Source organism: Oenanthe melanoleuca, chromosome 2 (assembly GCF_029582105.1).
Source record: "Oenanthe melanoleuca isolate GR-GAL-2019-014 chromosome 2, OMel1.0, whole genome shotgun sequence".
Lineage (NCBI taxonomy): Eukaryota > Metazoa > Chordata > Aves > Passeriformes > Muscicapidae > Oenanthe > Oenanthe melanoleuca.
Genome location: NC_079335.1, coordinates 69,083,691 through 69,109,396, shown reverse-complemented (window position 1 = coordinate 69,109,396; position 25,706 = coordinate 69,083,691). Strand labels below are relative to the sequence as shown.

The following is a 25,706-nucleotide window of genomic DNA, read 5'->3' as shown; positions in this document are numbered from 1 at the left end:
TATGCTTTCCAGTGCTAGATCACTCTCTATGTTCTCATGGAGTCCTGCAAGGGATTACAAATTATTTGATGCTTAACTAAACATACCAGTTTCCTCTTCCATGAGAGAGAGCAAAGAAAGTTTATATTGAGAAAGTGAATTATTTGAAATGTTATTCCTCACTCAAAAGGCACACTCGGCTGCTGGATGCACGGAACTGATATGCAGTTTGAGAGGAAAAGTACATGTATACACTGCTATATAGCCTTGTCTCCAAGTATAAAGCAGAGTGAGATAAATGACAGCAAGATCTGGGCAGATTTGTGGTACCAAACATTTCTCTTTGTAACTGAGTTAAGGCACATCACAAATGATCAGAGGAGAAAGAGAAGTGACTACTGATGGAGATCAGAAGTGCAAGAAACCAGGTATGCCTACAAAACTGAGTGGCTCTGACCTGCATGTTCCTTTTGGTGAAGGCTTTGATTATTTTTCTCTGTTTCCAGCTGACAAAGCTCAACAGCCTTGCTGAGCAGTGTTTTTGCACCAGTACTGCAAGAATACCTGCTCTGCTGCTTCTTCTCTTGTGTTTGAGCTCCATTGTACTGCTTTTGCTCCTCTATGCTGCATGTAGCTTTAAATCAAACTACAGACCCCCAAGCTCTCTGTATAGTCTCCACTGCTGCTGTAACACAAACAGAAACTGGTGAACCATTTCGATTTGTTCTCACGTTAGCCATATAATGGAAAGCGCTCCCAAACACACAGTGCTTTCCCCTCCAAATCAGTCTTACAATCAATACTGTCCTACTTTCAATTAAAATACCACCACCACAGATACATCTATATGGTGCTTAGAATCTCACAATAGAAAACCCATTACTTTGAATACAAAAGCTGGCCAAAATGATTGAATTCCTGAGGCAACAGAAACGATACTGGTGATTTTATTCAGCACGTGTCCAATACGATTTTCCATTCGGAATCCACATTTTTTAATGCTTTTCTATACCATTCTTAACATTACCTTCAGCTTTTATGGAGTCCCTTAGAAAGTTGTTTTTTTTTTTTTTTTCAATTTGTTTACCAGAAAACTTAAATTTTAATGATTAAATAATAGGACATTTATATACATCAGTGGGTTTTCTCAGATACTGGGCTCTAAGTACATACAATCTCTATTGAGTGAAAATAAAAAAGAAAAATTCCAGTCATGCAAATCATCTTACAAACCATGTTCCATTTGACTTGAAAATTTTTACTCTTTTTACTGTCATATCATTTCAAAATTAAACAGATAAAATTTTTAAGGTTGCTTTGTCCATTTCCACTCATTTGTTTTGCCGTTTTGAAGAACTGACAGGCCACATGCTTCTGCAGAAGGTACCAGCAGGGTAATCATTGTTCTGCTACCACCAACCAACCCCTCTGAGCCCTGGTGTGGATGTGTTTTATAAAACCACCTAACCTTCAGCTAACTGCACTGGTTTATTTCTGAACAGCACATCACAATATCAGCACAGAGAGCACATTGTAACCGGTTGGGTGATTCCACTTAATAATTTTTCAACACTAGGACCTTTCAGCATTTTAATTCTGGTTTCATTTATGAATTAAAGGTCATATATAGAGCACAAATGAGGTCTAAATTTAGTCACAGCAGACCACAGTTCCACATAAAGACAAATCTTCAAGTTATGTTGACCTGCTAGGAGACAAAGATAAACAGCACAGCAAACATGTACCTGCAATGCACTGCTTCCCTATTAAATATTAACTGTTTCATTTACATTTAAATGAACTGAGCAGTAATGGACAGACTTTCCAGTACTGCTGTTTGGTGCTGCTGTCATGGAAAGAAGCTGAAGACAATGTGGGCTGTATGGGGGCAAATGACGCCATCTCAGCATCCGCTCAAGTGACTTCAATGATGACCATTCTCCAGTCTTGAAATATAATCCTACACAGCATTTTTTTTTTTTTCTCTCCCTCTGTAAACACATCTGTTCATAAATAACTTAGATGTCTCCTTGACATTCATGGTATGTAACTGAAGCTGAAGTAGAAAAGGATGGGCGGTGTACAGCACTGAGGAGATGTCACAGTACTTTTGTTCAGCATTTTTGTCAAGTGCAGGTTGCTAACCTCAGCCATCAGAGACAGGCGGGGTGACCCACCCATACTTTTCATGGGTCTTCACCAAACTCTTAAATGTTGCTTCAGCTTCCTTTCGACTGAATGACTTTTTTGATTTGCCAGCTTTTCTGCAGATACGGCCCTGCACCAAACACAGAAAGAAAACCTTCATTAAAGATGTGAACACGCATCTGGAAAACACAGATTTAACTGAACTTTTCAACTCATCAGGACGAGAGGCATCACTGGGTTCCAGCAAGCACAGTTCCCCAACTTGAGCAGACAAATGCATTATTAGAGATTATTTAAAATTATATTCAGTGAATGGGTAAAAAGGAGGAAAGAAACAAAACAAAACAAAACAAAACTAAACAAAACAAACAAACAAAAAAAAGGCAGCATCTGCCAGGTTGTTCCTTCCCTCCTTAAATCAGAAGCTCTAATTTGTTTATTACCCCTTCATGCCAAGTTTGTTAATGAATGCAAGTATACCCGTTTGCATATCCTGCATTTTTATTACTCTGCTATTAGATGTTACCTCTAACTGCACAGCTGTATGAAAATTCAAATCTTTGTTTGGCAGTAGAGACTTTTAATGACTTATCAATAGCTTACCTTATTTTTCACATTGGTCTGAGTCAATAACCAACCAACAGTGACAAAAGAATTATAGCTGCAGATTAATACCACTCTACAACAATAAATACTTTTAAACAAAATAATTAAAATAAAATAAATACCTTTAAAGTATTTATGCCTACTGGATTTGTTACAAAATAAAAGTTTATTAAAGTCACCAGTCTAGTAATTTTAGTAATTGTTTGATAGATTGCACTGAAAACCTTTTTAACAATAAATTGTATTTGATGAACAGATACTGCATTACAGTGTTACAATTATTAAGAACCATTATGTTCTCATTTTTTTTCTGTTCTTTAGCTCAAAAATCATCTTTTGCTTCCCTGATTTTACTGTCAATTTGAAATTTAAACTAAAAATTGGCATTTGCAATAGCATGCAACAAATACTGAGAAAATAGTCAGGTATACGGAGGAAAAAAAAGGGGAAAATGGGAAAAAAGAAAACAAAATCTGTCCTCAGAGTATCAAATTTACTTTTACAGACTAAAATGAATAAGATTAGTCTGCAGTGTGGCAAACAATTTCTTTCTAAGAAGCAGTTACAATATTGCAGAGGCTCTGCTCCTGTTACAGCAAAACTATGGACACATGAAAGAAAGAAAAACGCTGTTTCCTACTCCTCTTTTAACAAATAAAATTTTGGTGCAGTTTGAGTTGTCTCTCAGAGCCCACCATAACCAAAGACTACGAACTCCCTCCAATTCCCACCTCGATTTATTCACAGTCAATTTATACCCATTTGTTTTTCCCAAAACAGCTGTTTTACCTGTCAAGGCTTTTCCTCGCCTTTCTCCCTAGCTGCCATTTACAGACTAGAAATCTATTTCCTCTTTAAACCCCCTTGATAGACCAAACAGCAAGACACCTTCTACATCTCCACACAAATTTGGCAATTATTATGTCCCAAATACAGATGATATGAATGGTTCTCAGTTGAGTCCTGATCATAAATTTTCTTAGAAAATGCTCATTTTTAGTTGTGACAGATGGAATAATTAAATAAAGCTGGGTAACATATTTTTAAAATCTTATTGAATAATCATACATAGTTATATCATATATATCATTATCAATCATAATTACTCTGCAGGAGTATTTTTGTTGTTACAAAACATTTTGCATTTTCTTCATAATCTGAGGTTTTGTTGGAAGCACACTTAGAGAAACATAGGAAAAGATAAAACAAAGTGAAACAGAAGATTAAACCAGCACAGAAAATGCTGTCTTCAAAATCTCATGGATGAAATACTTTTGAAAGTAAATATAAACTTACTCTGCTGCCTAATTTCTGGATTAGCTCCATTTGCCATCTCCTGTGTTTTGCACATTATTTTTTATCCTTTAAGGCTTTGATACCTTTCTGAATTATATGCATAGCACCTAGGACAGTATGATTCACATCTTCCCCAGCTTTTACAAAGTATTAATACTAAGTTGTACCTAGAAATAGGATCTTTGCATTGTGAACAGCTCATGTTTGGTGTCAACTATGCACAGCTTTCAAAGCAGGAACATCAGAATTCTCTGGTGTCCTAATGGTGTGGTAAACATCATCACATCATGTAAACTTTACTGGAGCCATATCAGATGAAAGGAGCATCAATTCACGACTTTATTCTGAAACCTTTCTGTTATTAATTCAATGGAGCATTAAATCTCCTTCCACTCTGGTCCCATATGCAGGTTGTATGTGAACTGCTCCATCAAAGACCAGCTAATTCTACCCTGCTGCAGCCCATGTATTTCTATGCTTATACAGAAACTATGGGTGGCATGGTCAGCATTGTCTCTTATTAACCAATATCCTGTCAGCTGTTTATAATTTGGATAAAATTTAACCTCCTAGACTGAAAGTTTCCCTACTTGGTGCCTCAAGTAAACCTGGGGTAAAAAGAAAGAAGGCTGGAATTTCAGCTGACCAACTTCAGATGCTTTCAAGCCTATACTTGGGTGGCATCTATTAACTAAGTGATTTTTTAGTTTTTTGCCATTCCCAGAAAATTCTTCCCAAGTTTAAGTAAAAAATGTCATTTTGGATGCAATTATACAAGAAAGTGTCAAATGTTTTAGCAGGCACTGCTACCAGCCCTGATTAAAGTTTATTTTCAGCCAGCTATTTAAACATGCAGAGCCTGTGAGCTGCTGCATTCTGTAAACATGGTAGTGATGGTAAATACAGTATGTAAATACGTGCTGTCCACAGCTCTGTTGGGCACAGCTGCATTCTGACCAACCCCCAAACCACATGTGTCACTACTGCTGGGGTAAGGAATACAGATCATTTGCACGGCCGACGTTTTGATGTGTCCAGCACCACATCAAAGGAAGATATCAAACTGGTATCTGAACAAGATCAAAACATTCCACAAGAGGTTAAAAACAACAGCAAAAACCCAAGAAAGCCTTTCATAAAGATATCACTGTCAGGTTCAGCTCTGAGAAGTCGCACCAGGAGCTTATTTAAATACTTGCAATACTTTCAGATGCTCGCAGAGCGCCTTTCATAAAGGGATAACTGAAAACCTAATTAAAGAGTTGGAGAGAATGTTTCAGATTTTGCCATCTGCTGTGACTTCATGTACTTATCAAGATATAATTTTAACAAGCTAGAAACATATGAAAGGTGAAAGCAGTGCCACAGCACCCAACTGGTTTTTGTGCAGCCGTGCTGGGGCGCAGGGGGACGTGAGCTGCGCTCAGCCTCCTCCCTGCTCGTGCTCCTGCTGCAGCCAGCCTGGTGGCACAGCCAGCAATCCCATGCCATCCATCCAGGCTCTGCCCAAACTAATGAGCACAAACAGCTGATAAGCATCCAGCATCCATGGTGGGCAAGAAGACCTCCTGGAACAGGCTCTGCTGCACTGAGAGACCAACCACTCCCTCCTGCCATGTTCAGCAAAAGACCAAAGTGAATCTCACGTATAATCTGTCCCCCAATCCTGGTTTCAGTTGTAATTGAGTTGATTTTCTCTCAAGCAGAAGTGGTGGTTTGGATTTAGCATAATGCTGGCAACACCCTGATGTTTTAGCTGATGCTGAGCAACGCTCACATTAAGCCAAGGATTTTTCACAGTGCCTTGTGCTCTACCAGTGAGCAGGTGCACAAGAAGCCAAGAGGGAATATGGCCAGGACAGTGAGCTGAAGTGGCCAAAAGGATGTTCCACATCATAGACCATCATGCCCAGTATATTAATTGGGGAGAGTTGGCTGGGAGGGGCCAATCACTGTTTGGGGATGGGGCTGGGCATCTGTCAGTGGGTGCTGAGTAATGGTATTGTGCATCACTTGGTTTTCTTGTGGTTTTTTTTGTCTCTCTGTCTTTAATTACAATTGGTTTATTTGTTATTATTATTAGTATTATATTTTACTTGGTTTCAATTATCAAACTTCTTATCTCAACCCACAAGTTTTTAGTTTTTCTTCTCATTTTCCTCCCCAGCCAGTCAGGGGTTGAGGTGGAGTAACTGTGTATTATCTGGTTGCAGCAGAGGTTAGAACAGGACACATTCACTTCTATGGGCCTCTGTGGGCAAATCTGGGATTTTTTCTACTTCCAAGTGATGTCACAGTGTGTCTCTGTGGATACATCTCCCCTTCATAATGCTCTGTGATGCTGAAGCATGTCCTCAAAAATATTCAACTCAACAATTATTAGCTCTTTAAAATCTGTCAGTACAACTATCAGCAATGTGCCATGTCAATTCTTCCCCAGCATCACCAGATCACAAAGTAGTCCAAAGACAGAGATAAGTCCTGTACAGAAAGCAAATATGGAGCCTGAAACTCTTGAGCTCACTATGACCACATATTTATCCACAGCTGGCCTATGGTGTCATGAAAAGCAGTCTTGACATGTCTTCTGGTCCTTCCAGAGTCAGGAGAGCCTCAGGTGAATTTCTCTGGACAAAGAGAGCTCCCTCTCTTGTCAAATAAATGATAGTAGCTCCCAGATCCAAACTCAGTAATTTTAGGACAGTACCAGGTGTGCTCCCATGTATGTCCTGCTGGCACTCCCTAGAAGGACAGGACTGTGTAACAGAGGTCAGCCTTCAACAGGATCATACAATCACTGAAAGTGCTGGCTGGAAGGGACCTGTGGTGGTCTCCAAGTCCAGCTTAGGCATTTGGAGCTGAACTGCCAACACAGGTCAGCTGTGGCACTGCACAGGCAGGTCCTGAACCCTTCAAGGTTGTGTTCAGTCCACTCCTGATGCCACTCTGCTTTATTAGGTCCCAAATTTTCAGATATTTAATGTACACAGCCATGAGCCCTTATAGGGCTGATGTTATTGTGGAAACAATGTAAGCTCCTGTGCTGTGGATGTCTGAGGTGTGACAGCAAACCTTCAGCCACATCCAGACATTTTACCTGGGCAGCTAACAAGAAGCTGTGTACATTTCCAGCAATGCAGAGCTAAGAGACTCAGAGACAGGCAAAGCTTCGTGTTGTTAGCACAGCTCTTAACACAATCTCCTCAGTCCTGTGTACTTTCATTAGTCTGGCAATGCAAATAACTCTAGGTCAGACTGCCAAGGGCAAATCACACAAGCCTTCTGCACATGGGGCTAAACTTGGCCCATCATGTAAGCCAGCATGAGGACACATGGATGGCTACAGTTCCCCTTTCTGCCTCCATCTCTTAAGAGATCTCTACAGCAGGTTCTGCTGACCCCACCTTAGGTAAATGTCAGGAGATGGAAAACAAGCAGAGAGAGAGAGAAGCACACAAAAGACTGCAGGAAGTCACTATGCCAGACATGGCATCTGTGGCGACCCCTCCGTGGACAGGAAGATGATCCACAAGGATATGCCCATTTTTCAAGTCTCTTGTGCCAGGCTTCCCCATGGGTGACACAAATCTACAGATTTCCAAAATATTGAAGCCTGCTATGAGTTTCCAGTATGTAACGTTCCATGATGTGCCAGTGACTAATGGCTTTGGGCCCCAACTATTCTATGCAAACATACTCAAACATTTTCTGATAAGGAACAGAAGCACTCGGTGCTTAAGTCTGAACCAGCCTTCCCCTAGAATATTTAAACAAGCTTTCAGAGGAAAATATTTCCACTGGCTTTAGAGAGGCATTCAGAAGCAGAGCGATGCTGAAGTGAGTACTGTCATGTTCTCAGTGCAGCGATTGCAATGTGTCACAACATTGCTGTTAGAGTGCAATATACACAGCCTCTCCCCCCAATTACATGGTTTATCATTTTTTCCTTCATGTACTGATGAGGCACACTTAATCAGGTCTCAAAAACTGCACACAATTTATATTGCACGGTATATGATTATTAGCTATAGCTAAAATAAAGCCTTATAAAAAGCCTTATATATAGACAAATACTCATAATGTTGCAGCATAAGTGAATTAAAACAAGAAGGTTTTCCTGCAAATGTGTAATTTCCAAAGCAGTATTTCCATGTCTTTTTCAGTCTCCTTTTAAAGAATAATCCATAAAAGAAGTGAAAACATAGCAAGTTCTGGCTTTAAAGCATGCTATAAATTGTGCCTTCTGGGAGTATAACTGTTCATTGTCCAGGAAAAAGAAATCTGAGTTGCAGCTGAGTAATTATTTATGCTCATTTGTCTGTGCCAGTAGCCTGGTGCCAGTAGCTCCTAATCGATACAAACGCTTGCAGCCCCAATCTCTGTCTGACAGCTACAGAGCACTGTGCTGCTCTTCCTTGCCTTCCCCTAAGCCAGCCTCGAGCTGGCAGCCTGATTTTGGCACAGATGAGGGTTAAGAAACTCCCTCCATGCATTTTATGGATGGGAGAAACTCTGTGCTGGCAAAAGAGTAAGAAAATTTGGGTGGCTGGCTACAGTACTGGTGACTCAAGCATCTCCAGGGCTGAAGGCATGACAACATGACGTGCTTCTGTCAAAAGAGATAGTCCCTGTTCCCTGCCACCAGAAGGGCACTTGCTAGTCTGGGTGACTGAGGGATGTTTTCTCTGCTATGTATTCTCAGTCTTCTGCTGAGCTCCCTGGACTACCTCTCTGTGGAATCAGGCACTGGCAGAGTTCCTGAGGGCTAGGCCAGGTGAGAAGGCTGGGAACATGACAGCAACTCTTTGCATAAGCCCACAGATCCTCCACATCAGCAACCTGAAGCTACCCAGGTCAAACAGTCATGGCTCTGAACCCAACCAAAGCAAAGCCAACCCAACCATCCTCTGTGACAGGCTCTAAGGACAAAGGCACCACAACAATGCCCATCTTCACATTCCCCTAAGTTTTACAATGCTAAAACAAAAGGAAAAAAACCCCAAAAACAGTAGTAAAAAGCAGGTTGCCTCTGGGAACATCTAATCGAGTTAAACCCCAATTTAGTAAGATGAGAGTCACAAGTGAATGTTCTTTTCTCCTGCTGTTTATATGAATGTGCCAATCTCTTGACTGCAGTGCTTTTCATACTGATGCACATGGACATCTACTCAGAAAGCCCTCACTTCTGAGTGCTTTAAGCACATATCCTCAAATGCCCTTTGGGTCATTTATAAATTCGTCTGTACTTTACATGTGGGAAAGAGGAACATAGTGAAGTTATATGACTGAAGTGGCAAAACCTGGAAGTTAAATTCAGATCACCTTTTCTCAGGCTAAGTTCTCAAACTGCAAAACAACCTCCTCCTGCAAATAATTACAGAACACTTCAGTGCCAGGTATGTTTAATGGAAATATTGTCAAATTTACAGAAATTTTAATATTTATAGAAATTCATAGAAAATCTGAAAAACTAATGCGATAAATTTCTTCTGTTCCACTATGCTTTGGTTTTTCCATGGACATGTATTATGAAAACCAGCCCTTCTTACTGCAGCTGGGGGCTTGTTACCATTTGTAGCACAAGCCTAGGAACATGAGAAATACCAAGTCATTCCACAGCTCATAAAGCCTGCCTATGACAAGCATCTGAGCTCCAGGCCATTTCATAACACAGGCTTATGTCTGCCTTCCTCCACTTTATTTTCACTCGTCTTTGAATGCAGGTTTGGGATTATAACTGACTTGTAACTCTATCAAGGAGTCACTGCAGAAGTTCCATGGGTTTTGGAGAGCCTGTGCAGCAAAGGATTCAATCAATGAGGACCATTGATTTTAACAAAGAAAACGCACAAGATAGTGAAGCAGATAAAAAGACATTTTCCAAGGACAAGCTGCACGTGCACGAGGCAGGCACACATCTGCAACACGTGGCGGAGGATGGACACGCCTGATGAATCCTTACAGTGTGACTTTGATGGGAATGGGGCGAATCAGACTGGCACCTTGGTCCTGTTTCAGAAGAGGAATCACCTGAACATCTGAAGTGTGGTGCCCACTTACCTGTTACCTGCACACCAGTAGGAACTACAAATTCACTTTCACACTTCTGCCTAGCTCAGGCACTTTCAATTCCCAGGGCAGCGCTCATTTCACTGCGAGCCAGGTTAGGTAACAGTATCACATTCTTCCTGTAAAGCTTGTCCTCAGATTTCCAGGATCTACTCAGTTACTGCTGTTTCCAGATGGAGTTAAAGGCCAACACCATGTAATGCTCAGCAGCCTCCAGAAATGACCTGTGGAGTACAACTCAGACCAGACCCCACACTTCCAAAAAATACAATGATACCCAAGAGAAACCTGCTATTCCATTCACAAGTGTGACAACTGGACCCTGTGCACCTTACAATTAAGAGACATTTTGAGCCATCCAGCCAGCATAACTACCACAGCATCTGAGGTTCTCCCTGCTTAACTGCAGAGGAATTGCACCCAGCAATCCTCCCACCGCCCATCTCCCTTTGCACTCAATGCCAGCATTGCCTTGTTTGGCATTTACAGGAGAAAACGGGAAACTGCATGTGAAGGACTGAACACATCAAAGAAAAGTAGAGCCCTTCACTGACTCTCACCAGCCCAAAGGAGCTTAGATGGGGAAAAAGAAATGCAGTAAATATTATGTTACTTAACCACTGTCCCACTTTGTGAGAGCAGATGCCCACAGGGGGACATGGCACAGATCATGGCTGGCAATCAGACTCCCAAGATATGAGGAGCTGAATTACTGTGGAGTTACAAATCTTTAATCTGGAAGCGTCCAGTCGTGCATGGAAATCCCTGGGCATTGTGTGGATGCTAGGAAAGCTGCACATTTTCAAGGCTAGCCTGTAAAAGGAAGAGTAAATCTTCCTCACAATAGAAAGTGGGTTATTTAGGTTACTCCTTCAGGACATCACCCTTCGTGACTAGGCTTTCTGCATTTGAAAAAATACAATTTTCAATGAACTATATGACAAAGCACCCCAATGCTTCATGGTTCTCTCTGCCTGAATGCTCACACTGAAGAAAATGAGTACTTCTTATATAATTCAGGGAAGAAGAATCTTGGTCTTTTCAGCAAATTCAATTTTCATACAAAATCCAAAGCCACAATTCTTTCAAATTCTTATTTAGGAGATCAGCTAAGTATTGCCAAGAAGAATAAAAGCATGTTTTAAAATTAGTAATTTAGCTCAATTTAGGGATTTTGTTAATTTGATGACTATTTTACAGTAATAAGGGTAGTTGAAAGTATTTTAAAATGTTCATTTTTATGCTTTGAAGAAGAAAAATAGAGATTATGTTCCTTCTGCTTTTTAAAAGAATTAAACCAACCCCCTATTTCAATGAGTTGGAACCCCTGTGTCTTCACTCCTCTTGGCAGAATATATTTGCATAATAATAGTGGATGGTCAGAACACCAATATATCAGAGTACACATGAACAATTATTTTTTCCAGCCTGTTTATCAGGCCCAGCATCTCAATACACATGCTCCCACTTAAACTTCAGCTTCCAGTGCTACATTTCTCAAATGAAACAAAAGAGACATCTTAAAAGGCAAATAGATTTGATTTTCCTCTGCAGGAAAACAGTATTCTGTTATCTCTTTGGCCCAGCATTTATACCTTTTCATGGGAAACAAGTCCCCTAACACAGTCTTGGTCTCCTCTGTCATCTTTGTAAATGAGTTGATGTTTTTCAGCCATGGACCTAAAGCAACATTTCATCCCTTGAGGATAACCATCATCATTTGCTCAGGCAACTAATCAAAAGCAAAAAGTAAAACAATTCCATTTTTAAAGGCCCTAATAGGATACAATGGCTCCAAATAATTCAGAGACCACTGTGCTCCCTGTGCATTTCTGCAGCCTTTGAGATTAGCTGATTTATTCATGGCTACACTCCTCAAACCCAGCATCTGGAGTATGAAAACCCATGGATCTGCAATTCATTTCTGCTATACATATTTGAAAGACCTGGAGTCTGCTGACCTCCTGGACACTGTGCAAGTCCCATCTGCTATCTGCTCGCTCACACTTTTGTTTGAAAGGATGAAGAGGGAGTAATTTAGACTATGATTAACAGCTACCTTCTGTAGCTGTTTGTCATAAAACAAGCCCATTTCTGCTGTTTCAATCTGGTAAAACTCAGCTGGGATATTCGAATCTTTAAAATGGAAAGATAAATCCATTCAATAGTCATAAAAGGCACACAGCATTTGAAGCAAACGAAGAGGGTTCCACTGAGGTATTTCTAATGTTACAATGTGAGGGATCAAAGTACTAGACACCAACAAATTTATTCAAATTCAGAAACTTTTCCAATACAAAATTAAAGCTTAACTATAAACTATCTTTTGATTTTTATTTAAATCATCACAACATAAAGAATACTCAGAATTAGGGATACCCTGTTCCTTTTTTAATACATTCTGGCAAATTTCCTATGTTTCTTCTGCTCCCTGCAAGAATCCTGGAAAATTTTTTATGGTCCTCCTATTCACTGGAAGAACAAGGGAGTACTTCCCTCAAATCGAAGACCTTTTCTCATGACAATCTGCAGAGCTGACAATTACCTGGCAGATGCCTTTGTCTGGCAGCCTGGTCCCCAGCCTCCACGGAGAGAACAAGGGACTTGTGAAAAAGAGGACAAGGCATCTACTGGTCAGCACTACCACAAGCTTACATCTAAAGTCCAGAAGGCATCAGGTGCAGCTCTGATTGTTGCTCTCAAAAAAAGAAAAAAACCAAAACCCTGGTGCATTACTTGGATACTGGTATATATAGCTTTGTCCTCTTTTAGATGTCCACCAAACCATTCTGCCCAGTGAGAAACAACACATCTATTAAAAGCCACAAAACCACCTCTTACTCTTGGACAAAGGCCACTCCTTTTCCTTTGGGACCACATCATCTACCATGTTTTCAAAGGAGAGAGATGACTCCTCCCTGAAACATAGGCACTGGTCTCACCTGTGTGCATTGTCACTCAAGGAGAGAAGGAGTGTCATGATGAACCTTCTGCTGTGACATCCCTCTCCATGCTGTGACATGGGAAGCTCTGCCTAGACAGACATGTCGAACAGCTGCCTCCAGGATGATAACCAACTGGTATTTAAATCCCCTCATTAGCATCACCCCACCTCCCTGGCCGGCACCCCAGCTCTGCAGCAGCTCTCAGTGACTGTTCCGCCGGTTCAGCAGGGCCAAGCTCTTGCCTGTGATGACAGGACCCAGCCAGCAGCTGACTGTGCAGGAAGCAAGTACAAAGTCATCCCTTTAAAAGCAAGGCTACAGTTGAGTTAAGGACAACACCAAGTTGTTTAAAATAGGATTCTGGATCCCAGACAGATAAACAGTCTTCGGCCTTTGATGTACTGAGAATTACCCTCAAGATACTGACTAGAGCTGTGTGAATAATTGATTTTCTCAGCTGAATAGCTGAAGCAACCAACCAAACAAACCCCAACTTGTTTGTTAATTAACATTTTTTTCCTTGAAAACTGAGGGGGGAAAAAAGTTAAATTTGGGAGTGTTGAATTGTTATATTCAAACAAAAGTAATTTCTCTTCAATTTTAAACATTTTTATTTACAGACAGAAAAAAAATCTAAAAATACAATGCTAGATTCATGATAGGAAGCTAGGGTGTGCATCCCATAAGGTAGGGCATCTCTCAAGTAAGGTCACTGAGGCATATGGTTCCTGCTTGATGAAATGTAGAGAAACAGCCATCCTGCTTTAAAATCCAAGCCTGGGAGATATGATCAGGTTCAGGAACTTGGATGCAGGTCTCAACACTTACAACCACAATGCTGAAAAGTAACATAAAAGTGCTAACTCTTAATTTCTCTGTTGCATATTTAAGTCCCTGCACAGACACAACTCCTGAGTGACATCCCATGAGATGTCAGAATGACTTATCTCAATTTCTCTCCTACTCTGCCAAAAGGTCTGTGAAATTCATGAAAAAAACATCTGAGTTTGTCAAGGATCTTCACTGTCTGAAAATGCATTTTTAATGTTAATTTTATCTGCTTTTGGATCACTTTGTCAGAAAACAGAAGGTCATCCATGCTCACAGTTACTACTAGCTCTACCAGCAGAGCAAGAAGCGCTGTTTCTCTTCGAAGAACCAGCAGTCAGTGACAGTGCCACAGCTGGCTCAGCGAAATGGGACTGATGAGAAATGTCTGACGAAATGAGCCACCTTGGTCCCATCCCCTGGATCACCCCAAGGAGGAAGGAGTGCCAGCAGAGCACTCAGCCCTGCCCACTCACACTGGCGCCCGTGCCACTCGTGGGTGCGTCACCGCCTGGAGTACCCATGGTGATTTCATGCTAAATCACGGCGCTGGGAACCAGTGACATTTCTCTGCAAGGTCCCCTTGACTCACTGGTGGAGACAGTGCCCCATCTCCCCCTCAGCCCGATGGCTGCTGCCATTTGCTTGGGCAGGTTCATTCTGAGGCGATGGAGAATGGTCCTCACCCTTCCAGCCTTGCTGATCAACAGCACCTTGAATATTTCATGCTACGGCAGGTTGCAGGCTGCTCACAGAAATTGCACAATTAACCTGGTGACAGCCACGGCTATTTGTTCGGGCTGGCTCCTTGCAGGCACCAAGACTGCCCACAGCATGGCAGGAGTTACCCAAACCTGGCCACACAGCGCTGGGGAATGCAGCACCTCAGCCCTCCATGCTCCGCCGGCTCCGTTTTTATTTTAAAAACTAACTGGCCGAAAGTAGATCACCTGTAAAACGAAACAGGGATAGGGGAGCGCCAGGCGTATTTTGAGCCCTATTATGCAATGGAGTGGGGATTACATAACGAGGGGAGTGCAATTACAGAAACGTGGCTCCCATGACACAGAGCCCAGCTACGGTGACAGGCCAGCAAACCATGGCAGGCAACATCTCTCTAACCCAGAAAATAAATGTATTGACTGCACTGCCTAATAACTTTTCCACTTGGATTGAACAATCTGAGAGGTTGACACGTGCCATGTTACATCAATTTAACTACTAAGTTACTGTCAGCAGCTTATTTCAGACTTTTTTTTTATTTTTTTTTTAAATCCCAGTTCTTTTTTTGTCATAATTAACTTTGCAAACTTCTGGAAGAATGTTATTGCAACTCTTGCTTTTTAAATGAGTTTATTAATGATGCTCACATAAACATCCTCTGGTAATCAAAAACTGCTACTACTTTCTGGAATCCCTTAAGTGGTTTAGGGAAGAAAATTGTCATATTATATAGCTGAGAATTTATTACTAATAAAGCAATTCAGTGCTTCTCTTCACTGAGCCATTTTATGATCCCAGTAAATATTCATTTAACCCCTTTAACATTCAACACCAGAAAGAGGCTGAATTGTTACAAAAGGAGAGAATTTAGCATTGTCCTTCTAAGTTCTTGTAACAAATAACAAGAACTATGACCTCTCTAAAAAGAGACAGATTAACAAACAGTGAGATGCAGTAAGAGCAGCTATAGAACCTCAATGTACCTAAGGCTCTGTGTTAATTAAAACTCTTTTTTTTTTTTTTCCTTTCTTGGTGGATGTTTTTTTATATCCCAAGGTGACCTAGGAAACTTGACCGCTTGAAATGAAGTGCAGAGAAAAATACTATCTGATTTAAAAAAGAAGTAGGCCCAAATTAACTAGGTTAAATGGAGGACAAGCCACTTACAAAAGAGCCTGTTGAAAAATCAAAATTAATTTCAGTCTTAAGAAGAAACAGTCTTTACTTCTGCTCAGGCAAGCAGTTCCATAGAAGCAACAGGAGTAACCTCATTTTTAAGCAAATAAAAAGTATGTTATAAATTTACTCTTTCCTCATCTACTTGCCAAGATAGAAATTTAAGAAGGTACTTAGTATCATTTACAGACAGACACGGAGCTGTGCATGTCCCCCGAGTTCAAGGGCATTCACGAACAGGAAAACCACCTTGTCACAGCCATGTGTGCATTGCCCACTAGAATATAAAGTAATATAAGGCATGAAGAGCTACTGCCTACCAGCAATATTTACCCATTTATTAAAAATGGCTCATGAAACATTCCTCTTCTACGGATATTCTGCAGGAGAAAAAAGGGAAAAAAAAAAAAAAAAAAAAAGGCAGCATAAAATGCACGGATTCAGGCCAGACGAGATCCTTTGCCGGGAGAACCGGAGGAGAGCTGGCAGAGCCGTCTGACCGCTGCAGCTGCAGTACCTAGCCCAAATGACTTGTTCCTTTCGGGCCGGACCATTCGAAAGCAGTACAAGTTTGCCAGCAGCTCGGGCGTGACCCCGCGACACCGCAGCGCGGTGTGCCAAGCCCCACAACCGGGGTCGCCCGTGTCCCCGGGGGATGCTATGCGGGACAGCACAGACAAAGACCTGCGGGCAGCGGCTCCAGCGCTGCGCCCTCCGCCAGCGGCGGCACTGCACGCAAGGGACCGGCCGCTGTGGCCGACTGCTCGGCTCCAATCCCAAACCCCGCCGGAGCCCGGAGAGCCCCTCTTGCTGGGCGCGAAGGAGGTGCCCGTCAGGAGCAGCGAGCACGGTATCCCGGTGTGCCACAGGCGGCAGAGCCAAGCGCCGGGACAAAAGCCGGCGGGAGGACACGATGGATGCATGTGCTCCTCGTCCCTCCAGGATGCCCCGCGCCTGCCCGAGAAGGGATTCCGGAGCCAAACACGTGTGTCCCTGCCTTCGCCCCACCGGTGACACCAGGTCCCCGGGGAGACCGGGCCTTTGGGGCTCCCCCCGAACGCCGCTCAGACCCGCGCCCCGAGCGATGGACGCGGGGGCTCCTCCCCGAGCAGCGAGCCCTACCTGCCCCTTGACCAGGCTGGCGGCGAACTGCCTCATGACGGCCTCCACGGTGTAGGCGCTGGACCAGCCGCGCGGGGTGAGCAGCTCCATGCAGATGGCCCCGCCGTCCAGGACGTAGCCGTTCTCCAGGCGCGGGCTAAGCACCCTCATGAAGGGCGGCGAGAAGGGGAAGTTGTCGGGGAAGGTGAGGTTGAGCAGGATGTACTCCGTGTTGGTCTCCTTCATGTCCTGCCACAGCACCGAGTCCTTGTCCACCTGGTGCAGCTTCACGTTCCAGTCGAAGAGGCTCTCGTCCACCAGCTCCACCGAGATGAAGCGGTCGCTGAGCCGCGCGATGTCCTGCAGCTCCTTCATCAGCCGCCGGGTCCGCACCTGCGTGCAGTGCTGCTGCCGGCCCACGGGCACCAGCGCCGCCGGCCCCGACCCGCACCCGGGGCCGGAGCCAGAGCCGGGGCCGGGCCGCTGTGCCGCCTCCTTGCCGGCGCCGGGCTCCCTGCCCGCCTCCCGCGGCTTCTCCCGGCCGACTCCCGAGCGCGCCGGCTGCGGGGGCTGCTTGGCCGGCTCCGGCGCCTTCTTGTTCTTGTGGCCCCCGGGGCTGCCCTCGCTGCTGCTGCTGCTGCAGCCGCCCCCGGGGGGACCCTGCGGCTGCGGCTTGTTGCTGCTGTTCTTCTGGTTGCCCCTGCCGCGGAGCGAGGAGCCCTGCTGGCTGCTGCTGCGGTGGTGGTGGTGCTTGGGGTCCTCCGTGTCCCGGCTGTGCAGCCGGATCAGCCCGATTTTCCGCAGCAGAGTGGCCATGTTGTGCGCGGCTCTGCGATCGCTCCCGCCTCTGGGCAGCGGTGGGGCTCTGGTGTGGTTATTATCAATTTAAAGCCCGGCTCGGCGGCTTTGCGGGTGGCGGGCGGGCGGCGAAGCGCTGTCCGCCGGTCCGGGGCGCGGAGAGGCGGCGGCGGCGCTGCCGCCGCGGTGCCGGAGGATGTGCGGCCGCCGCTCAAACGCCTCCCCTGCCTAGAGCTGCGGCGGGGAGCATTGCCGCAGCGGCGCTGCTCCCGCGGACATCACGGCCCCGCCGCCGTGGCCATGATCCCGTGAAAAGGAAGGAGGAGGAGGATACGGGGGGGGCGGAAAGGTAGGAAGGCGAAAAAAAAAAAAAAAAAAATCCCCCAGCCGCCCGCACGGGAGAGCCCCCTCCCTCCCCCCGCACAGCGGCGGCGAAACCGCCTGCGCTGCAGATGGCTTCCCCGGCACCTTCGGATCGCGCTCGGCCGAGCCAATCCCCGGCGGCTCCCGGCGGGCCGGGCCCCGCTCCGCTCCGGGCGCCTCCCCCCGAGGCGGGCGGGGGGCGGGAGCCCGCCCGCGCAGCCCCCGCTGTGCCCGCGGCGCGCTCGGCCCTTTGTTCGGGAGAGCGGCCGCAGCCCCGCCGCGCCCCCCGCGCCGCCTGCGCGCCCGGCGGCACCGCCGCTGCGGGGCTCGGCGGGCCCCGGGCACCGTCCCGCTCCGCCCCGCGCTGCGGCAGCGGCCCCGCCGGCCGGGCGGGCCGGGGGCGGCGACGGCGGGAGGGGCGCCGGGACGGACCCGCGGGTGCGTGGGAGGTGTTGCACACGTACGGTGTGTGCGCGCGTGTGGCGCCCGCACGGCCGGGGAACGAGCGCGGCAGCTCCGGGCACGTGTGCGCACACGGACGGAGCCCGCACCCAGCGCGGGGACAGAACAGCTCTGTGGTGGTCATGTGTAAGGACACGATGGCATTTAAGTGCACGTGTGAATGTATTTACACCTACCTGCCTAAACGCATGGAATCATATATAATACCTACGAAAATCGACATGCAAACATGGTTAAAATATAGTTGTAAGTGTATAACGTGTGTATGTGTGCGTGTCTGCAGGCATTTTGGTACTTGTTGTGTTGGGAATGATGGGACAATCTTGCTTTCTTCAGTACAGGAGATATACATGTTCCATCCCTCTCACACCTGCTCCCCTCCAGACCAAGTCGGTCCGTCCTCCTCTGACTCTGTATAGCACAGGAATGACCAGCTGATTCCCAGAATCTCTGTCCCCACTGTCTTCTTTACCTTCAGAGACTGGAAAAAAAATACAAGAACTGCTTTGAATTGGGGAATAGTGAAGGCAGGGCCCAACATCTGTTGTGTGGAGGATGTAAAGTAACAAGCAGTGCATGCACATAGCAGCATTATATTCCATAACACATTTCCCAATGGAGGATCTGAAGGTGGATCTCCTCTTGCTCCCTGAAGACTCCATAGAGCAATGTCAGGAGATACTGGCAGAGTTGTCCTGTGTGTGATAGCCAGTGCTTCTCCATCAGCCTGCTTTGAACGGAAAAGATGAAGGGCTGTGAGCAAACTATCTGTGAGGGCCTGGGAGGCCACAAGGTCTGACACTGTCCTTGTTTGCTCTCTGCCCTCTGTCCTGTTGACCTTGCCAATCCAACAATGTGATAACGTTTGGAGTTGCTCTGAGCCTTTCCTGTGTGCAGATACCCAGCTGTGTCTGTTGCAGGAGAGGTGGTTGCTAAGTCCCCTACCCCTGAGAAGATCTGTATGGTGAAGTACTGTTGACAGAGTGTTTCCCTGGAGGTCAGAACTCCAGGCGAATGTGAAGTGGGTGGAGGCTTAAGTGTCAAAGGTTGTTCTGCTCCTCCCATATTCATCTCCTACCTCCTACATTTGCCTGAGCAGTAGAAGAACCTCCAGTTTATAGGTTATTTGAAACTGTCTCCAAGGCTTCTCCAAAGCCTTCTAGTGTGGCAGAAATGCCACTCCTCTGAACTATTGATGGCCCATCCATGGAGCAGGGAAAATTCTGAAATGCAGACAGACTGCAGCCAGACATCTCGTGGTGTATGACACTTCTAGGACACAAGTAATCTGTGCTTCATTGGGAAAATGACTCCAGCAGGACTTGCAGGGGGAGAAGCTAAGGCAGACATGGAAAATTCTCATCAGCATATGGAGCAGGGCAGGTTGGAAGACTGTTCCTGGTCTGGTGCAAAAGCTGGCAGTCACAGAATGTCCACCTGCAGCTTCAATCCCCACGGGCAGTCCCCAGGTGGAACAAGGCGCTCAGTGTCACCTCTGTATGAATACTCAGGGTAAGGCAGGGTGGTGTGGCACAGATGCAGAACTGAACCACACTGCCAGCCAGTAATGTGAGCCTTTGTGTTGGCTACATTAATGTTTTAAACTGAAAGGTCTCTGCATGGTGCTCCTGTGGCAGGTGGCAGCAGGAGCCATGATCATTAATTTAACATTATGGAAGTTATTTACCTGTCTCACATAACTGAGGTAGCTGCCCAGTGGTGAAGCCAAAAGAAAAGAGCAAGGTCTCTGCAAAGGGAGATCGGAGCCAAGCATCACCTCTGTGGCCTTCTACCACTGCTCTCTGAAATGGTACAAGATTAATGAAGGAAGTGATGAGAAAGTTGTTTCAGTGAAGAGGAAGGTGTAATAGGTGTCCCTGGCCAAACAGGGTTCTGCTGCCACAGGTGGTGCTCTGGTGGTGCTGAAAGTAGTGAAATTTGTCACAGTCTGTGCTCATACTGTCTGCAGGATCAAAAAGCTGAAGTGATGGAGCAAACTCTTCTTTTTCATACCCAGGATTCCTCAGCAAGCAAGTTATTTGGTTAGTCCAGTATGGACTCTGGATGGCTTGAAGTCAAGTCTTAAGGGAAAACAGGTAGTAAAACATCTTGCAGGGGAGACTTCCCCTGTATCTAGACTGTCCTTATCCACATAATCCCCAACTGACGAAAAAAAGACCAAATTTGGTCCATGATTTCTCTAATAAATTTCTGTTCCTTAGTATCTTAAATAGTAGAAACATATATATTAAATTTGTTCATTATTATACCTTCTCACGACTTTGCCAAGTGCAGGAGTCAAACTGAACTCACCTGTCACCTCCCAGACAAGGCTCTCCTGTCCTTGGAGCAGGACTGGTTGATCCACTTACAGTACATAAGGACACTCTAGATTGATGCCATGACTTTCAAATCACAGAGGTATCTGGGTATGAAAATCAGACTGACCTCTGGCAGATATTTCTCCTAAATATTCAGCTGGAAAGCTGCTTGCAGGCTCAGCCATTTATTAGTGACACAGGACAGCATTTAAAGCTCAGGTCTGGCAGCAGCCCTCAGCTCCATGCAGAGCAGGGTGCAGCTGATGAAGGGTATCTCAGACTATTGTGGAAGAGAAGCATCTGCTGCTAGCTGGAGATTGAACTCCCATTGCAGTACCAATTTGATATTGGGGCTGGCAGGAAGATTTTTTTGGTTGGTTGGTTGGTTGGTTTTTTTTTTTTTTTTTTTTTTTTTTTTTTAAGAAGGATAATATTAGCCAGTGGTTTTCTTATTTTAACTGAGTTTGCAAAGAAAGGAGTTACCTGTAGTTCAGCAAAAAGTTAATATGTGCATTGTTTATTTTAATTTAAATGCAGAAAAATTTAAAAAAATGTTACTTAAATTGAAAAAGTGCACAGAAGCATTTCTAGGATGTTTAGGGGAACAAAAGCTACATCTTTATAGGAGAATTACAAGATATTTTTCTTGTTTAGCAAAGACTGGAGAGGGCCATGATAACACTTATAAATATATTTGAGAAGTAAATGTCAGAGAGGGATATTGACTTCGTCACATGATCAAATGGCAGTACAGTGAGTAATCCTGAATACATCTGCACTGGAAATCTAAAGGCTTCCAGATATGTGATGAAGGAAGCATTTGAATACTCTCCTGAGCACTGGAAGGAGTAACTTGCAGTCTGGCAGCAAGGAGCCTCAGAAGTTTATGGGCATAATTGTACAGCACAATAGAATAGGAAAATGCCTGAAGAGAGAAAATTAAGCTTATATTATGAGTCCCTGGGCATCTGGTGTGGCAGTATCCCCAAGTGTGTGAGAAAATAGATTAGATCACTGTCAATTTGCATTATAATAATTCCATGCCTCAGGGCTTCCACTGTAGTTGGGAAAGATTTTATTTTATTCTTCCTGATGCATGATTTGTCCTCTACTGCTCTTTTTTTGCCTTCCTCTGCAGGTCTGAAGATAAGTTGCTATAGGTGGCATTAGAAGCTTAGGGTTCATGTGTCCTGCTGATATACTCAGGATTAGAGCAGCCTCTAGGCCTGGAATTCTTTTTAAGGAGTTATTTACCTAGGTCAGCTTGGTAGGCTCCGTTGACTTCATTTATGGCATGGGTCACAACTTTCTTCCTAGAATCAAATGGAATTATATTTAGCTAATTTTTGCAAACACACACTTTTTCAGCGAGCAAGCTATTTATGAATCTCCCCTCTTTTGTCTGAGTTATCCTGATGCTTACTAGTATCTCACTGGGCACCTTTGACTGTTCATTTTCTGTTTGCCTCCTTTCATCCTCCAAAGTGACAATGTCATTTATTTTTAGAAGGAAATTCAGAAGAAAGGCATTTTCAGCAACTAACAGCAAGAATTAAGAAAGACACAAAATTGTTCACTCCTGGAATATTCAAACTTATAGAGTGATTCCTACATTCCTGTTGACACATCTTTTGAAATTACCTTCTTGTGTTGGAAGTCCATCTGGCGATGCTAATCTCTTTTAATGACTTAGATAAACAACATTCTTGAGGTGACCTCCACTCAACAGACATGATAAGCCCAGGTGAATGCAAAGGATACCTGGGTAAATGAATAGCCATTGTATCACAATGATAGCTTTTGAGAATGAGTGAGGTAAACAATATCCATGGAGAATATGGTTGGCTGTCTGATTTTTAAGTCTGCACAGCATTGGAAATGCTCAGGAGAAGATTTTTGTGTTCAGGGTGTCCATATCCATGTATAACTTACTACTTACTGACTAAAAGACATTTGCATTTGGCAATTCTGAATCACAGAACTCTGTGTCAGAGGTGACCTTCTCACATACACACACAAGTATTTTTAAATTCTTGCACTCATACACAAATTCAAGATGTGGCCAGTACCATAAACTCACAAATTTCTTCCCAAATAAAGGTAGAATGCATGCTTTACCTTGTTACACCTTCAGCCTTGACATCTGGCCACTTTTTTATCCCAGAATATCATCTTTGGAGTAATTCTGAAGCACTGGAGTAATTCAGTGAGGAAGATGTATTCCATGGAATGGCTGGAGGAATGGCAACTATTTTATGGTCCCTCCACTTTGGATACAAAATTTTTTGTTTGCGTGACTCTTGTCAATTATGACTAGAATTTTAAAAGGCCTGAGATCATGAACTTTTCTAAGCTCCTACACATAACCAGAGAGCCAGGGCCATCGGTGAAGCCTTGCAACAATCCTGCTTTTAACTGGGAGCAAACAATATGAATCTGAGTCCTAGGTAGCCCCTTTTTTTTGCAGAGTATGCTGTTCATGGATGGCTCTTTACCCCAAGAAGAGTCTCAGGGGTCTCCTGTCTCAGCTGCAGTCCATTCCAATTGAAGCTGAGGGCTGCTGCCAGACCTGTCTCACTTGCCAGTGCCCAGCAGCTGAACCTGAAAGCAGCACACCAGGTGTTCCAGTACTCTGGTTCACAGCACCAAAAGGACACACAGATGTCTCTTACTACCTGCTCAGAGCACCAGATCAACCTCTGGCTCAGCAAAAGCACTGCAGGTCATCTAAGCAACAGATGGATGTTGGTGTAAACCACACAAAATTAACACAGAGACACCGACTTTAGTTAAACTTTAAAGGCAGAATGCTGGAATTTCAGTAACTTAGTCTCAAAGACCTTATGGTGCCATGAAATAATTTTTGGATCCTGAAGTTTTTAAACAGCATCACAGACCTTTTGTTCTCCTCAAGTGACAGGAACATGATAAAGGTCTGTAGTACAATGTAAAAAGTGCTGAGGGGCCAGTGATAAGGAGTTTTTACATAAATCCAGAGAAGCAGACAAAGGAAGAGATAAAAAAAGATGGATGTGTTGGTAGAAGGGATTAAAAAGATGTGCTGCCAGAGTGATGCAGCTTTAAAAGAACAGGTTGATGTGACTGAAGATGGCACTCAGTGAGGTATTTTGAGTGAAGATGGGGAAGTATTAGAACATTTGTATAAGATGATATAAGGTCACATTTGGATCCCAGAACAACACACATTCCTCTTTGATGCCAGCTCAACACTTTTTCTTTGACTCCCAGTCAATCCTTTACTTTCATATTCCCTTAAATCTCACCATATTATCTCATTTTCCTCTTTACAGCACATGGCCATAAGAAAGGTCACTTGCAATGCATTTATGGGCAATAAACTCTTTCTCCTTCCTAAGATCTTAACATCAGCCTGGTCATCACAAGAGCTTCTTGTTTCTCAGTGTCAATTACAAACCCCAAACTACTACGCAAAAAAATTCAAAAGGTGTCAAAGGATTAGAGAAGCTAAGTTATTTTTAAAATAATTAGATTAGTTGCAAGGTTACTGATAATGGCTCAGTTTCATTAAAATGAGGAGTGTGCTTACTTTCATACAGTGTCGCCAGGAATTGAGATCAACTCCTCACATCCTGATCTTGGAGAAGTGGCTGCTGCCACCAGCTGGTAGTTCCCTGGTCCTTGGCTGGAGAAATGAATACACAGCTTACACAAAGAACTCCCACGGAGACAGGTGGACCCTGAAGGAGGTCACATCTACAGAATGTTATGGAAACATTAATCCAGTCTTAAGTACGTTTTGGTGAACTGTGCTCAAATGGACTTTTTACCTCCATCTCTAGTCACATTTTGTCCTATTCCAGAAGAACTTCCAGGGCAGGAAGGACAGCTGGCATTATCCAGAGAGGTGCTCTGAGGTTGTGTCTGAAGACCTGGGGAGCAGAAAGGAGGCAGTAGCCATGGAAAAGAGCCAAACTATGGGGTTTGTGAGGTGACCATTGCAAGAATGGGCTTTTCCTGCTCTAGCTTTTCATCCTTCACAGTACAGAAAGCAGTCTGACAGCCTGTGCTACTAGCTGTTTTGGAAAGTCAGGGGCATTGAAGGACCATGAAAATAGTGGTTTTATTATATGATGATAAGGCTGTACATGGTACAGCCTGAGCCAGGGCTTGTGGAGAAATGCAGGGACATGATGCCTGTTGGAATTGCATTGGACTAGTGGCCTGAGCAAGCGAAACTCCTCCCTATAGTTTGTAAAAAGAGGACCCTGGGGCAGTCCCTTATGCCAGACTTAACCTGGACTTTGCTTCACATCAGGCTGGTCTAATAATTCCAAATTCAGTTTTGGGAGCAATATGACAGACCAGTTGATCTTTTTACAAGTGGGACTTTATCTGGCAATATTGCCAGCAGAATTCCCAGGGTACTGTACTGCCATAATTTAATAGTTGTATTGATGGTCTGGAGGTAAATAAAAACCTGCAAATAAAAGAAGAGCATACAGAAAGGCCAGCAAAGTGACAAAGAGTGTGGAGGCAGATTGAATTGAATAGCTGTGTTTGTGAAATAAATGTGTTTTAATAAAAACCATTTATGAAGTGCTCTTGCCAGGAACAAATCATGCAAGTTCATGTAACTGCAGACCATATTCCCTGTAAAAGGAAACATTTAAGGAAATTAGGGGTCACTGTGTACCAGATCATCACATTCCGGTGGCATAGAGGAATCTCATTGTATAGAGGAATTCTGCAGCCCTGCAGCACATAAATAGGAAAGGATACAGAAGAAGCACATGGCATGGGGGAACAGGGGCCAACACCATTGCAGGGACCAATAGTAGATTGTAATGTGCAGGTCACCTTCCCTATTCTGCTGTTATTGAAAAAAATAGAAACACTGAAAAAGCTGAAA

The 25,706-nt window shown here is 44.2% G+C and overlaps 1 protein-coding gene across 1 annotated transcript; it reads right to left on the bottom strand.

Annotated features, from left to right (window-relative positions):
- Positions 1 to 910: 910 nt before the first annotated feature.
- On the bottom strand, positions 911 to 18,369 carry UBE2QL1 (ubiquitin conjugating enzyme E2 Q family like 1). The gene is made up of 2 exons (XM_056485053.1): positions 16,893 to 18,369; positions 911 to 2,257 (listed from the first exon to the last, which is right to left on the bottom strand). Exons 1-2 carry the CDS (start codon positions 17,685 to 17,687, stop codon positions 2,126 to 2,128), a joined length of 927 nt encoding a protein of 308 aa, XP_056341028.1. The 5' UTR covers positions 17,688 to 18,369; the 3' UTR covers positions 911 to 2,125.
- Positions 18,370 to 25,706: the final 7,337 nt, after the last annotated feature.